The sequence below is a fragment of the Halichoeres trimaculatus genome, unplaced genomic scaffold (genome assembly GCF_033239565.1).
Source record: "Halichoeres trimaculatus isolate MK-OKI-2021-1 unplaced genomic scaffold, fHalTri1.1 fHalTri1_scaffold_7, whole genome shotgun sequence".
Lineage (NCBI taxonomy): Eukaryota > Metazoa > Chordata > Actinopteri > Labriformes > Labridae > Halichoeres > Halichoeres trimaculatus.
Window position 1 is genome coordinate 39,242,501 of NW_027437185.1, and position 15,000 is coordinate 39,257,500.

Below are 15,000 nucleotides of genomic sequence, written 5' to 3' on the forward strand. Positions count from 1 at the left end.
CTGATACTAAGATCCTGAATATGAAATATGTCCTGGGTCATCATCATTTTTAACACTGTCAGGAAACAAATATCGTACAAACCTGCAGCTAACACCAAACTGTATCAGACAGTCTGCTGAAAGGGAGTATAACATTAAAGTCGGACTGAAGTGTTTGAGGAGGTCTGTGCTCTCTGAGGGATTTTCTTGTTGCAGTTTTCTCTCCTCTTTCTACAATCATACACTCCTGCCTCCAGCCTGTCTTTGTTAGCAGGAAATATGCACTCCATGGTTTATCCAGAACGAGGTTCATCCAGGACGAGGTTCATCCAGGATGAGGTCCATCCAGGACGAGGTTCATCCAGGACGAGGTCCACCCAGGACGAGGTTCATCCAGGACGAGGTTCATCCAGGACGAGGTCCATCCAGGACGAGGTTCATCCAGGACGAGGTCCATCCAGGACGAGGTTCATCCAGGACGAGGTCCATCAAGGACGAGGTTCATCCAGCAGGACACAGGAAAGTGACCGTGTGGTTGTTGAGGGGACCACAGTGATGTGTGATTGTGCTTCCTGCCCTACGGACTGTAGCTGAAGGACAAACCTGTCCATCACTGAGCTCGAGGACTTCTCTGTGGGTTTCCAGTCTATAAAAACACTTCTGTCAGAGACGGACAGGGGGACATTGATCAGTCTTCCTGTTAGCCGTGGGAGCCAGGGTTGATTATACGTTGGATCTTTAACATGAAAATGCTGAGATAAGGACTTTTTGAACACAGAGCACAGAAACCACATCACAGCGCCCTCTCTTCACGGTCAGATTAAATCCAGTCGGCAGAGTGACTCAGAGATGGGGATTGATTTTAATTTGACGGCTGCCTTTCAGGCTGCACCTGTTTCCGCAGAGGAGTCGTGATTGATTCAGGTCCGCTCAGAGAAACGTCAGGAAATGAGCCTGAGAGCTGTTTCTCTCAGAGGGAGCTGCAGCTCTGTGCGATGGAGGAATACCTGAGATTAAAAGTGATCTTTTTTCACTGTAAGGTTTTAAATTAAACCGTTATCTCTCATACGGGTTGGATGAGAGAGTCACGCTTTCAGACCGTCAGGAGCTTCTTTAGGCTCCAGCAGCCATGCAAGTGTAGCACATTCTCTGTGGAAATGTCATCCAGCAATTATTGACACCAAAGATTTTTCTGAGACAAACACAGTATGGACTGCAGAGTCGGATCATTTAAGTGTCCTCTGCAGACCTACGGTCAAATAAACAGAAGCTTAAACCACTAAATGTGAAAGTGCTGCAGCCAGAGGACTTCACCGTCAAAGCTCAAAGACCCAGAGTCGACTTTTCTACCGTCGTCTTCTCCACGGCTCATAATCACACGGCAGGACGCCAGCGTGTGAAACACGGGCTGCCAACGTCCGCCTGAGAAATCTCTCTGCACTGACTTCCCATCAGTCCATCTGTCCGTCTGTCCGTCCGCCGTCTGTCCATCAGTCAGTCCGTCTGTCCATTAGTCAGTCCGTCTGTCTGTCCGTCTGTCCATCAGTCCATCAGTCCATCAGTCAGTCCGTCCATCAGTCAGTCCATCAGTTAGTCCATCAGTCAGTCCATCAGTCAGTCCATCAGTCAGTCCATCCGTTCGTCTGTCCGTCCGTCTGTCCATCTGTCTGTCCTTCCGTCTGTCCATCTGTCCATCAGTCCATCCGTCTGTCCATCAGTCCATCAGTCAGTTCGTCAGTCCATCCGTCCGTCCATCTGTCCATCAGTCCATCAGTCCGTCCGTCTGTCCGTCCGTCCGTCCATCTGTCCTTCTGTTCGTCTGGCTGTCTGTCCGTCCGTCCATCCGTCTGTCCATCAGTCAATCTGTCTGTCCATCAGTCCATCAGTCAGTCAGTCCGTCCGTCCGTCTGTCCATCAGTCCATCAGTCCATGCGTCTGTCCATCAGTCCGTCCGTCCGTCTGTCCGTCCGTCCGTCCGTCCGTCTGTCCGTCCATCCGACGGTCCATCAGTCAGTCCGTCAGTCCGTCCGTCCGTCCGTCTGTCCATCAGTCCATCTGTCTGTCCATCAGTCCATCAGTCAGTCAGTCCGTCCGTCCATCCGTCTGTCCATCAGTCAGTCAGTCCTTCCGTCCGTCCGTCTGTCCATCAGTCCATCTGTCTGTCCATCAGTCCATCAGTCAGTCAGTCCGTCCGTCCGTCCGTCTGTCCATCAGTCCATCAGTCCATCAGTCTGTCCATCAGTCCGTCTGTCTGTCCGTCCGTCCGTCCGTCCGTCCATCCGACAGTCCATCAGTCAGTCCGTCAGTCCGTCCGTCTGTCCGTCCGTCCGTCTGTCCATCAGTCAGTCCGTCTGTCCATCCGTCAGTCCGTCCGTCTGTCCATCTGTCAGTCCTTCCGTCCGTCCGTCTGTCCATCAGTCCATCAGTCCGTCCATCTGTCCTTCTGTCCATCAGTCCATCCGTCTGTCCATCAGTCCATCAGTCCATCCGTCTGTCCGTCCGTCAGTCCATCTGTCCATCTGTCCTTCTGTTTGTCTGGCTGTCTGTCCGTCCGTCCATCCGTCTGTCCATCAGTCCATCAGTCAGTCAGTCCGTCCGTCAGTCTGTCCATCAGTCCATCAGTCCATCCGTCTGTCCATCAGTCAGTCCGTCTGTCCGTCTGTCTGTCCATCAGTCCATCCGTCTGTCCATCAGTCCATCAGTCTGTCGGTCTGTCCATCAGTCAGTCCGTCTGTCCGTCCGTCCGTCTGTCCATCAGTCCATCAGTCCATCCTTCTGTCCATCAGTCAGTCCGTCTGTCCGTCCGTCTGTCCATCAGTCCATCCGTTTGTCCATTAGTCCATCTGTCAGTCCATCAGTCCATCAGTCAGTCAGTCCGTCCATCCGTCTGTCCATCAGTCAGTCCATCAGTCAGTCCATCAGTCAGTCCATCAGTCAGTCCATCAGTCAGTCCATCCGTTCGTCTGTCCGTCCGTCTGTCCATCTGTCTGTCCTTCCGTCTGTCCATCTGTCCATCAGTCCATCAGTCAGTTCGTCAGTCCATCCGTCCGTCCATCTGTCCATCAGTCCATCAGTCCGTCCGTCCGTCCGTCCGTCCGTCCATCTGTCCTTCTGTTCGTCTGGCTGTCTGTCCGTCCGTCCATCTGTCTGTCCATCAGTCCATCAGTCAGTCAGTCCGTCTGTCCGTCTGTCCATCAGTCCATCAGTCCATGCGTCTGTCCATCAGTCCGTACGTCCGTCTGTCCGTCCGTCCGTCCATCCGACGGTCCATCAGTCAGTCCGTCAGTCCGTCCGTCCGTCCGTCTGTCCATCAGTCCATCTGTCTGTCCATCAGTCCATCAGTCAGTCAGTCCTTCCGTCCGTCCGTCTGTCCATCAGTCCATCTGTCTGTCCATCAGTCCATCAGTCAGTCAGTCCGTCCGTCCGTCCGTCTGTCCATCAGTCCATCAGTCCATCCGTCTGTCCATCCGTCTGTCCATCAGTCAGTCCGTCTGTCCGTCCGTCCGTCTGTCCGTCCATCCGACGGTCCATCAGTCAGTCCGTCAGTCTGTCCGTCTGTCCGTCCGTCCGTCTGTCCATCAGTCAGTCCGTCTGTCCATCCGTCAGTCTGTCCGTCTGTCCATCTGTCAGTCCTTCCGTCCGTCCGTCTGTCCATCAGTCCATCAGTCTGTCCATCTGTCCTTCTGTCCATCAGTCCATCCGTCTGTCCATCAGTCCATCAGTCCATCCGTCTGTCCATCCGTCAGTCCATCTGTCCTTCTGTTTGTCTGGCTGTCTGTCCGTCCGTCCATCCGTCTGTCCATCAGTCCATCAGTCAGTCAGTCCATCCGTCAGTCCGTCCGTCAGTCCATCTGTCCTTCTGTTTGTCTGGCTGTCTGTCCGTCCGTCCATCCGTCTGTCTGTCCATCAGTCCATCCGTCTGTCCATCAGTCCATCAGTCTGTCCGTCTGTCCATCAGTCAGTCCGTCTGTTCGTCCGTCCATCTGTCCATCAGTCCATCAGTCCATCCGTCTGTCCATCAGTCAGTCCGTCTGTCCGTCCGTCTGTCCATCAGTCCATCCGTTTGTCCATTAGTCCATCTGTCAGTCCATCAGTCCATCAGTCAATCAGTCCGTCCATCCGTCTGTCCATCAGTCAGTCCGTCCATCAGTCAGACCGTCCATCAGTCAGTCCGTCCATCAGTCCATCTGTCTGTCCATCAGTCCCTCCGTCTGTCCGTCTGTCTGTCCATCAGTCCATCAGTCTGTCCGTCTGTCCATCAGTCAGTCCGTCAGTCCGTCTATCCGTCCATTAGTCCATCAGTCCATCCATCTGTCCATCAGTCCATCAGTCAGTCTCGTGTCCATTAGTCAGTCCGTCTGTCCGTCCGTCTGTCCATCAGTCCATCAGTCCATCAGTCAGTCTGTCCATCAGTCAGTCCATCAGTCAGTCCATCAGTCAGTCCGTCTGTCCGTCCGTCTGTCCATCAGTCCATCTGTCTGTCCATCAGTCCATCAGTCCGTCCGTCTGTCAGTCCGTCTGTCCATCAGTCAGTCCGTCCATCAGTCAGTCCGTCCATCAGTCAGTCCATCAGTCAGTCCGTCCATCAGTCAGTCCATCAGTCCATCTGTCTGTCCATCAGTCCATCAGTCCGTCCGTCTGTCAGTCCGTCTGTCCATCAGTCAGTCCGTCCGTCCGTCTGTCAGTCAGTCAGTCCATCAGTCAGTCCGTCTATCAGTCAGTCCGTCTATCAGTCAGTCCGTCCGTCCGTCTGTCATTCCGTCTGTCCATCAGTCCGTCCGTCCGTCCGTCTGTCCATCAGTCCATCTGTCTGTCCATCAGTCCATCAGTCCGTCCGTCTGTCAGTCCGTCTGTCATTCCGTCTGTCCATCAGTCAGTCCGACCGTCCGTCTGTCTCTGTACGGACACTCAGCACTCAGAGTGTCAGCGCTCTGAGCAGAGGAGCTCTCAGGTGTCTGACGGCGAGCACTCAGCAAGAAAAGCCAAACATGACCGTTACATAATCCATGTCAGTGGTTCAAACAGCTGATTGTGGCGCCCCCTGTGACAGGGTGCTCAGTGGCCCTCATGTAATCTGAGTTTGAGACCCCTGCTTTGGATCCGACAGCCCTCTGAACCCTCTCTAATCCAGGCGCAGATGGCCGAGCGGCCTAGGTAGCGCCTCGAGGTTTGCCCCAGGGCAGGTGGCCTGGGTTTGGGTCCAGCCTGCGGTCTGTTGGCCCCCATGTCCCCCCTCACAGGTCACATGTCATGACCCTGGTCTCAGAACAGTGTGGATGAAAAGGTCGGAGAAGTACTTCATCAGCCAATCATGTGGCAGCAGCTCGATGCATTAAAGTGTGAAACCAAGCATCAGGACGGGACAGAGGTGATTTTAGGTTCTCTGAACGTGGATGTTGGTCTGAGTATTTCCAACTTCTGAAACAAGACAACTCTACACCGTCCAGTTCCCTCAGTCTCCAGAAAAACCCTGACCTGACGGATGAGAATCAGCGAGGACAGGCTAATCTGAGATTTTCATCCGAGTCCTTCCTGTTCTGAGCGCAGAGATCTTATCAAGTGTCTGATTTCAGTAGAAAATGTCTTTAAAACCAGCCAAATTCACCTGAGCAGTCCAGAAAAATGTCCTGGATCAAGTTGTTTAAAGACCAAAATGAGGCCTGAGTTTCTAGAAACAAGTACAAAAATCTGCATGTATATATATATATATATATATATATATATATATATATATATATATATATATACACATACATACAAACACACACACACACACATGTAAAAATGATGGATTTTAATACCATTTAAACTGTTTCACTGTGACTGGTGCAATCAATCAATCAATCAATCTTAATCTATATAGCTCCAAATCATAACAAATGTTATTTCAAGACACTTTACAAAAACATTTACAGGTCTAGACCCGTAAATGTTAATAAAATTTTATTATCAGAAACCCAACATCAAGACAAGACAAGAAGTCTTATCTTATCTTAATCCACCATGAGTACAGGACTTTGCAGCATTTAGTAAGTAACCATGGCAGGGAAAAACTTCCCTTTAACGGGCAGAAACCTCGGACAGAACCAGACTCATGTTGGACAGACATCTGAGAGACTGTGTTGGTATTACATTTCTTATTTTACTTCAGTAAACTTCAGTTCATGGCTCAGATGGATGTTTGAGGTGTTTGTGGTGTTTGAGGTGTTTGTGGTGTTTGAGGTGTTTGAGGTGTTTGAGGTGTTTGAGGTGTTTGTGGTGTGTGTGGTGTTTGTGGTGTTTGAGGTGTTTGAGGTGTTTGAGGTGTTTGAGGTGTTTGTGGTGTTTGAGGTGTTTGTGGTGTTTGAGGTGTTTGTGGTGTTTGAGGTGTTTGTGGTGTTTGTGGTGTTTGTGGTGTTTGAGGTGTTTGAGGTGTTTGAGGTGTTTGAGGTGTTTGTGGTGTTTGAGGTGTTTGTGGTGTTTGTGGTGTTTGAGGTGTTTGTGGTGTTTGAGGTGTTTGTGGTGTTTGAGGTGTTTGTGGTGTTTGAGGTGTTTGAGGTGTTTGTGGTGTTTGAGGTGTTTGTGGTGTTTGAGGCAGTTTCAGGAGTTAAAGCTGCAGCTCTGAAGTTTTCAGACGGAGCTCTGCGCAGCTCCAGAAATCCACATGAAAACATCTTTAGTATATAAAGCTACAGCACAACCAGCCGCCGCAGGGCGCCACGAGACGAGTCAAATGAGACCTTAGATTAATGTGTCTGTGTGTGTGTGTGTATGTGTGTGTGTGTGTGTCTGTGTGTGTGTGTGTGTGTGTGTCTGTGTGTGTGTGTGTGTGTGTGTGTCTGTGTGTGTGTGTGTGTGTGTGTGTGTGTGTGTGTGTCTGTGTGTGTATGTGTGTGTGTGTGTGTGTGTGTGTGTAAGTGTGTGTGTGTCTGTGTGTGTGTGTGTGTGTGTGTGTGTGTGTGTGTGTGTCTGTGTGTGTCTGTGTGTGTGTGTGTGTGTGTGTGTGTGTGTGTGTGTGTGTGTGTGTGTGTGTGTGTGTGTGTGTGTAAGTGTGCCACGCAGCAGGTCTTTATGACCCAAACACCGCAGCCTGGAGCTGACCTTGAAGTGACCTCTGACTGACCACGGCTCTGTGGCGTTCAGGGCTGCAGGTTAATGGTCACAGGAGTTTGATGTGAAGCAGCGACTCACCGCAGTTCTCCTCGTCGGCCTGATTCCCACAGTCGTCGATGCCGTTGCAGTGCAGGAGCTGAGGCAGGCACACGGTCAGGTTCCCACAGGGGAAGTATCCCAGGGGGCAGGAAGTCTTCTCCTCCGTGACGTTGAGGGCTGAAAACAAAACAGATGTTTGACATGAACATGACATTTTTACAGATCTGGTGTTAGTCAGCTGTAAAACAAGCCTCTGAGCTCTCTGTGCCTTCAGGAAGCATGACTCAGGCATGTTGCCTGACATGTAGCATGTCATGGAGTCTAAGTGATGCACAGACAAAGGACAGACAGTCCTAACAGTACAGGCTAAAAATATCAGCATCCATTAGCCATGAAGACCAGGAGGTTCAGTTATTCACTGCCGTCTCTCCCTGCCTGGATTTTAAAGCTGCTCCTTAATGTGCTGCAGACCATCTGCTGTTTCTGGCTTTGAGTTCAAAACGGGCCCACAGCGGGCAGGCCGGCACATCAGGCCCCGACTGGCCCATAAGGCCCAGACTGGCACATCAGGCTCCAACCGGCACATCAGGCCCCGACCAGCACATCAGGACTGGACTGGCACATCAGGCCCCGGACTGGCACATCAGGCCCAGACTGGCACATCAGGCCCAGACTGGCACATCAGGCCCAGACTGGCCCATAAGGCCCCGACCAGCACATCAGGACTGGACTGGCACATCAGGCCCCGGACTGGCACATCAGGCCCAGACTGGCACATCAGGCCCCGGACTGGCACATCAGGCCCAGACTGGCACATCAGGCCCAGACTGGCCCATAAGGCCCCGACCAGCACATCAGGCTCCAACCGGCACATCAGGCTCCAACCGGCACATCAGGCCCGGACCGGCACATCAGGCCCCGGACTGGCACATCAGGCTCCAACCGGCACATCAGGCTCCAACCGGCACATCAGGCCCCGTCTGGCCCATAAGGCCCCGACCAGCACATCAGGACTGGACTGGCACATCAGGCCCCGGACTGGCACATCAGGCCCAGACCGGTACATCAGGCCCAGACCGGTACATCAGGCCAAGACTGGCACATCAGGCCCGGCCTGGCACATCAGGCCCAGACCGATACATCAGGCCCAGACCGGTACATCAGGCCCAGACTGGCACATCAGGCCCAGACTGGCACATCAGGCCCAGACCGGCACATCAGGCCCAGACTGGCACATCAGGATCTGACCGGCACATCAGGCCCAGACTGGCACATCAGGCCCCAGCCAGCCCATCAGGACTGGACTGACACATCAGGCCCAGACCGGCACATCAGGCCCAGACTGAACATCATAAACTGAGGAGCTGACCTGATCATTCAGCCCCTTGATCAAGTTAAACACAGAATCCAAACTCTTACCCTTCATCAGAAACTTCAGCGAACGTCTCTGACTGCGTGTTAAATGTTCCTCAGCCTGATGAATATGACAGATTCAGCTGGATTTACCTTTTGTAGAGATTGATCCTTTCCTAGACTCTTTAACACCACCAGCTCGTATTTCCCTGGAGTTCATTTCACTGGTTGGCAAACAGAAATACACACGCTCTTATGCCCGTCAAGCTCTTAAAAACATCCGTTATCATTATTTCTTTTTCAGTCAGGGATGACAACTTCATTTAGTCAGCTCCAGGATTAAAGAGGTGAAGACACTCAGTGGTCTGATAAGAAAAGAAAAGCAGCTTCACCACAACAAAGTTTGGTTTGGAGAAACTCAGTAGTTCATGCACTGCAGAAACTTTTCTCTTTCTTTTTCATCTGTAGGAGATATTAATCACTTCAAAAGACACTCTGCTTTTCTCTAATCGGTGGGTCAGTTCAGCTGGTCAGGACTTCTACGCAAATGAGGAAATGGTTGTAAAATCAGCTAAAACAGAGCGTCTTTCTAACTTCAGCCACAGGATGTCAGCGGGTCAGTCAGCTGAGCTCTGCCTCTGATTGGTCAAACTTGAGCCCCCCCCCCGTAAAGTGTGTGATATCAGAGGGATTAGCTTTTCAGACTGGAGTCAGTTTTTGCACCAGGCTGTAAACCTGTTTCTGGTTTCTGGGACTTCAGGAGCCAGATCTGAGCAGACACAACAAACTGCCGTTTCTAGCACGTCTGCAACGCCTCATATTTGTTACAAAGTCATTCCCAAATGATACACTGAGGCAGGATATTTTCAGATTGCAGGTTTTTCTCTTTGGACGTCCCAGGTTATTCAAAGTGTTATGTACAAAGTGAATCCGTGTGAACACCTTCACTTTTTTCACAGACGCATGTTTGTGGTGTTTTCTGGACTGGTCCACTTGAGATCAAACTGCTCTGTGTACAGCCCCTGAACTACAATAAGTTTGACACCCCTGCCTCAAATATTTCAGCCAAACAGGGCCAAACCACATTCTCTGCATCCGACGCCGGCCTGCCTGCAGTTTTACCCGTCACACACTGAAAACATTATGTGCAACATGAAACAAAAACACCAACAAAGGACTCAGCAAACTGCTGGGCAGAGTGGGACAGTATTTCCACAAACCGCTCCTCTTGGTCCCTGAATGTTTGCAGGACGTTGTTAAAATGCTCAACAGGTTTCTGCTCCAGCTGCTTGACACATGTTTCTGGCCTGAGATCAAAAATAAACTTTTATCTTCACAAAATAATCATTTTTACTTTCAGCATTTGACATGTTGTCTGCACTGTTTCCAATATTTTCAATTGAAGGTTTAAATGATTCAAATCCTTAAAGTTTATTTTACTCAGCACCCAAACCTGGATGTTACTGCGGCAGTAAAGTCATTATACACCACTCATTCTGACTTAAAGAGTCCTCGTCCTGCAGGGCTGTGTCTCCCAGGAGGAGATCAGACATCTGACGAGGACTGTGAGCGTTTGGTCTCAGCTCCTTTTCCGTCCTGTTGACCTCAGTCTGCGCTTCGAGTCCTGCTGCAGGATGAGTGCTGCTGCAGGATGAGTGCTGCTGCAGGATGAGGGCTGCTGCAGGATGAGGGCTGCTGCAGGATGAGTGCTGCTGCAGGATGAGGGCTGCTGCAGGATGAGTGCTGCTGCAGGATGAGTGCTGCTGCAGGATGAGGGCTGCTGCAGGATGAGGGCTGCTGCAGGATGAGTGCTGCTGCAGGATGAGTGCTGCTGCAGCATGAGAGGAAAGTGGTAATTTCAGAGTTTTCAGCTGTGACATGTAAATATCTTTAAGGTGAAGCTTCCTCTTCAGAGCTAACGTGGAGTAAAGTCAGAGAAACTCATGATCTGAACCAGAGAAAAACAAACTGAGCTGTAACTGACGGAGGCTCAGGACACACTCAAGATTTTTAATTAAAATCAAATAAAAAAACAACGAGACTCCAGTTTCTCCAGACTGACAACTGGTGACACCTGCTTCTGTTTCCTCTACACACACACACACACACACACACCCCACTGACACACACACACACAGACACACACACAGACACACACAGACACAGACACACACACACACACACACACACACACACACACACACAGACACACACACACACACACACACACACACAGACACACACACACAGACACACACACACACACAGACACACACACACACACAGACACACACACACACACACACACACACACACACACACAGACACACACACACACACACACACACACACACACACACACACACACACACACACAGACGCACACACACACACACACACACACAGACACACACACACACACACACAGACACACACACAGACACACACACACACACACACACACACACACACACACACACACACACACACACACAGACACACAGACACACACACACACACACACAGACGCACACACACACACACACACACAGACACACACACACACCTAGCTGATGGTTGGATTAATGGGTCATTGTCAGAGAGCAGAGCCATTTTAAGCAGGATTAGTTTCTAACTACGCTCTTAACGCCTGAGTTCAAACAAATCTCATTAAAAATCCAATTACCTGTCCTCGTTACCTGCAGTGACTGGTAGTCACTCAACAACAATGAAAACACTTTCATATTAACCTCTGTCTGATATTTATCTATATGATACAGGACTATTTCATTTTCCACCTTCACTGCTGGTCTAAGGACAGTTTCCCCCTGAAAGAAAAGAGACGACTTTAGAAGAAAAAGATGTTTTCTTTGATTTGACAATCTGGAAACGTCTCTGTCTGCTGTATTAGCCGTTAAATGATCCACCTGGCAGAGTCCATGCTAATGAATCACAGTTTGAGTCAGAGCAGATGGAGGAAGCTCAGAGAAGTCTGTTCCTACAACACGCCAGGAATAAATCAGAGTCCTGAGTGAGAACTTGTTAAAGCGTTGGTAAACATGCAGTTATGGTTCAAAGAGAGATGTTTCATGGAGAGGAGGTCTGCAACACACACACACAGATGATCTAAAGGGCTGAAGAGCGTCTTGGATTCAACACAAACCAAAGATTCAAACTAAACTTTTAGGGTGGCTTAAACATCAGACACCAAAACAAACAAAGAGGCTGAATTAAAAGTGAGTTTAACGAAGGAGGAAGGTCTGAAAGATGGAAACATTTAAACTTCACGACTTCAACCGTTGGAGCTTCTGGAAACAACCATCAGGTTAGCGAGACATGTTTCAATCAGGTATCATGACCTCTTCAACTTCCTGTGGATGCACGCGCTTCAAAAATGTCAGGTTTTAAAAAGGTGGATTTAAGAGTCACGAGAGATCAAACTCAGAAAAAGTTCAGACTAACTCCAGCCTGACCATCCTCAGGCCACACCCACCGAAGGGTTTTATGAGTATTGTATTGTATGTGTACATCATATGAGTCACAGAGAAACATTTCGCCCTCTGCTGGAGAAAAGTGGGAACTTTTTTTCAATCCAGTTTATAAACAAAGATTGAAATGAAGAATTTGAAAAAAAAAAAAAAACATCACAAAGAATCCTGATTTTGATATTGCCAAACAAAAAAATCCTGATATACTGTACAACAGGTTTTTCTCCCACCCTAATAACAACTGGGCCAAGGCCCCGTGTGACGACCCTGACAGGTTTGTATTTTCCAGCTCCTTCCACCAGACTGACGACTGAAAGGTCTAAGTCTGCAGAGTCCAGTTCACGTTAGTGGATCACCTGGGATTATGACCCTGACCCTCACAGGGATGAGGCGATCAGCGTCATCACTCTGTTTTTCTTTAATGTAATTTACATCAGGTCATTCATTTCTTTAATGGCTTCATCAGAAATATTAAAGATGTTTGTCCAGTTTGGGAAACCTCCAAGGCAGCTACAGCCGAGGGATGAGAGACATTACGTGGTCTGGCCAATCAGAGTTAACCAGAGTGGACAGCGTGGCTCCGCCTCTACCTGCTGTGGCCAATCAGAGTTAACCAGAGTGGACAGCGTGGCTCCGCCTCTACCTGCTGTGGCCAATCAGAGTTAACCAGAGTGGACAGCGTGGCTCCGCCTCTACCTGCTGTGGCCAATCAGAGTTAACCAGAGTGGACAGCGTGGCTCCGCCTCTACCTGCTGTGGCCAATCAGAGTTAACCAGAGTGGACAGTGTGACTCCGCCTCTACCTGCTGTGGCCAATCAGAGTTAACCAGAGTGGACAGTGTGACTCCGCCTCTACCTGCTGTGGCCAATCAGAGTTAACCAGAGTGGACAGCGTGGCTCCGCCTCTACCTGCTGTGGCCAATCAGAGTTAACCAGAGTGGACAGCGTGGCTCCGCCTCTACCTGCTGTGGCCAATCAGAGTTAACCAGAGTGGACAGTGTGACTCCGCCTCTACCTGCTGTGGCCAATCAGAGTTAACCAGAGTGGACAGTGTGACTCCGCCTCTACCTGCTGTTCAGTTTTGAAGCCAAAACACGCCACCGAGAGTCTGAGCAGAGAGAATCTGAGTGGACAAAATAAAGTTTTTTTTCTTCCTTTCTTTTCTTTAGAAAGTCCAATCTCTTCTTTGCCTTCTTTCCTGACGTATCTTTTCTACGTATTTTTCTTGAAAAAAAAAAAAAAAAACTTGGTCAGAACGTCAGCTGTCAATCACCGTTAAGCGTGAGGTGTTTGACTCCAGCAGGGAGGATGGAGCTGGCACTGAGGGGTGGAGTCTCTAAGGGGTCTATCAGCTGCACACTCAGGCCAGAATCTGTCGTCTCAGATTATTATCACCGATCAAACAGCAGCTCAGGGCTGAGGATAGCAGAGCAGCTGGACGTTTGAGAGAGTCTGTTTCAGACAGACGTCTAAATCTGAAATGACAGAAAAACTGTCTGATCTCTCTTCAGATCAAAGATTGCTCAGAAATATTCAACAGACTTTCTTAGTTTACTTCACTGAAATGTTTAAAACCAGGTTTTCTGTCTGAGAATGGGTTTCACTTTGATGTTTCTCCGTTTCTGGTTGAGTCTTGTTGAACTTTGTGCTGCTGTCGCTGTTGCCCAGGTCTCTTGAGCACAGTTATTAAAAACATGAGGTGAAATGAATTACATAACTAGAAAAGCACTCAGAGAGCTCAGACCTCCCCCAACATGTCAGTCCGACTTTAATGTTATACTGCCTTTCAGCAGACTGTCTGCTACAGTCAGGTGTTAGCTGCAGCCCCTCAGAGTCAGTCCAACACGTCACAGTCTGACAGATCCTCAACATGCTAATCTGTTAGCTTCTGACTGAGTCCACCATGGACCGTGGATCAGATCAGTGAGGTTTTTCTCAAACCAGAGGACTGATAAAAACAGAGGAGCAGCCATGGATCATTTCCTCCTCAGGTCTGGGGAGTGCGGTGCTGGGCTGGAGGAAGTGAAGCAGAGAGGGGGGAAAGGATTGTTTTCTGGGCTTGTGATTCTGAATGAGTAAACATGTCAAAGCGATGATCAAGGCCGTTTCTTTTTGAATAAATCTGACCTCAGAGCTTCATGTGCTGAAAGCAGCATCAGATCCCCGAGCTCCAGCCGTCCCACAGCCTTTGATGCCTGTCTCTCTGCAGCACTTCTTCAAACTTGGCTCTCTAACAGATAAATGTGTATGTTTTTGCAGCAGCAGCAAATGCTTGTCGGGCGTAAATGTGCAAGCTGCAGCAGGAGCGGTGAGCCATCTGTCAGAGCCTCCCAGAAACAAAGGAAACACATCAGTTCATGTGAAGTCTGCTCCGGCCAGGACGAACGGGGACGCGTCAGACGTCTTTAATCTGTCTTTGCTGAGTGAGCTCTGTGCAACACCACTTTCTGATTTACAACCAAAGCAACATCTCACTGATCTGTCCATGGACAGCTAGCATCAATGGATCCTCACGAATGAATTATCATAACTTAATCACTTAGAGAAAGTTGGGAGGCAGGGAAACCACAATTTAATCTGACATCAGGTATCAGTCTAATACAAACTCAAAGAGTTGATTGAGCAGATCTATTCAGCTCAGTTCTATGTTCTTTCACGGGCTTGTATCGTAAACCTCAGCAGGTCGGCACATGTTAACCAGGCAGAGCTTAATCATGAAGCAGCTCAGCAGTCTGTGGATAATTAACGCTTGTTTCACCACAAACTGCCAACAGCTCCAACACGAGCAGTTCAGCCCCTCAGCCATCGCCGAGGTTTGTCATCATTTCTGACAGGGCTGTCCACGCCTCAGTAAGAGCCGCTGCTATTGGCTGTCTTAGAGGTAACCAAATGACATCACCGCCCAGTTTTTCATCATTTCCTGTTTTTGTCACTGTCATGGACGCTGCAGGAGAGAGGTGAAACATCATGGGAGAGTCAGAAACCGAGTAACAAACACTGTAAATATGGTTTTAACTACAAACTAACTTTCTTCTGTTGATTCTTTTGTT

The 15,000-nt window shown here is 49.4% G+C and overlaps 1 protein-coding gene across 1 annotated transcript in view; it reads right to left on the minus strand.

The window, feature by feature from the left end:
* Positions 1-15,000, minus strand: part of rxfp1 (relaxin family peptide receptor 1) — a 101,428-nt gene that overhangs the window by 83,783 nt on the left and 2,645 nt on the right. Inside the window, exon 2 of the mRNA XM_074674230.1 lies at positions 7,150-7,287. Within this exon, the coding sequence (XP_074530331.1) occupies positions 7,150-7,287 (138 nt within the window). The remainder of the gene's footprint in view (positions 1-7,149; positions 7,288-15,000) is intronic.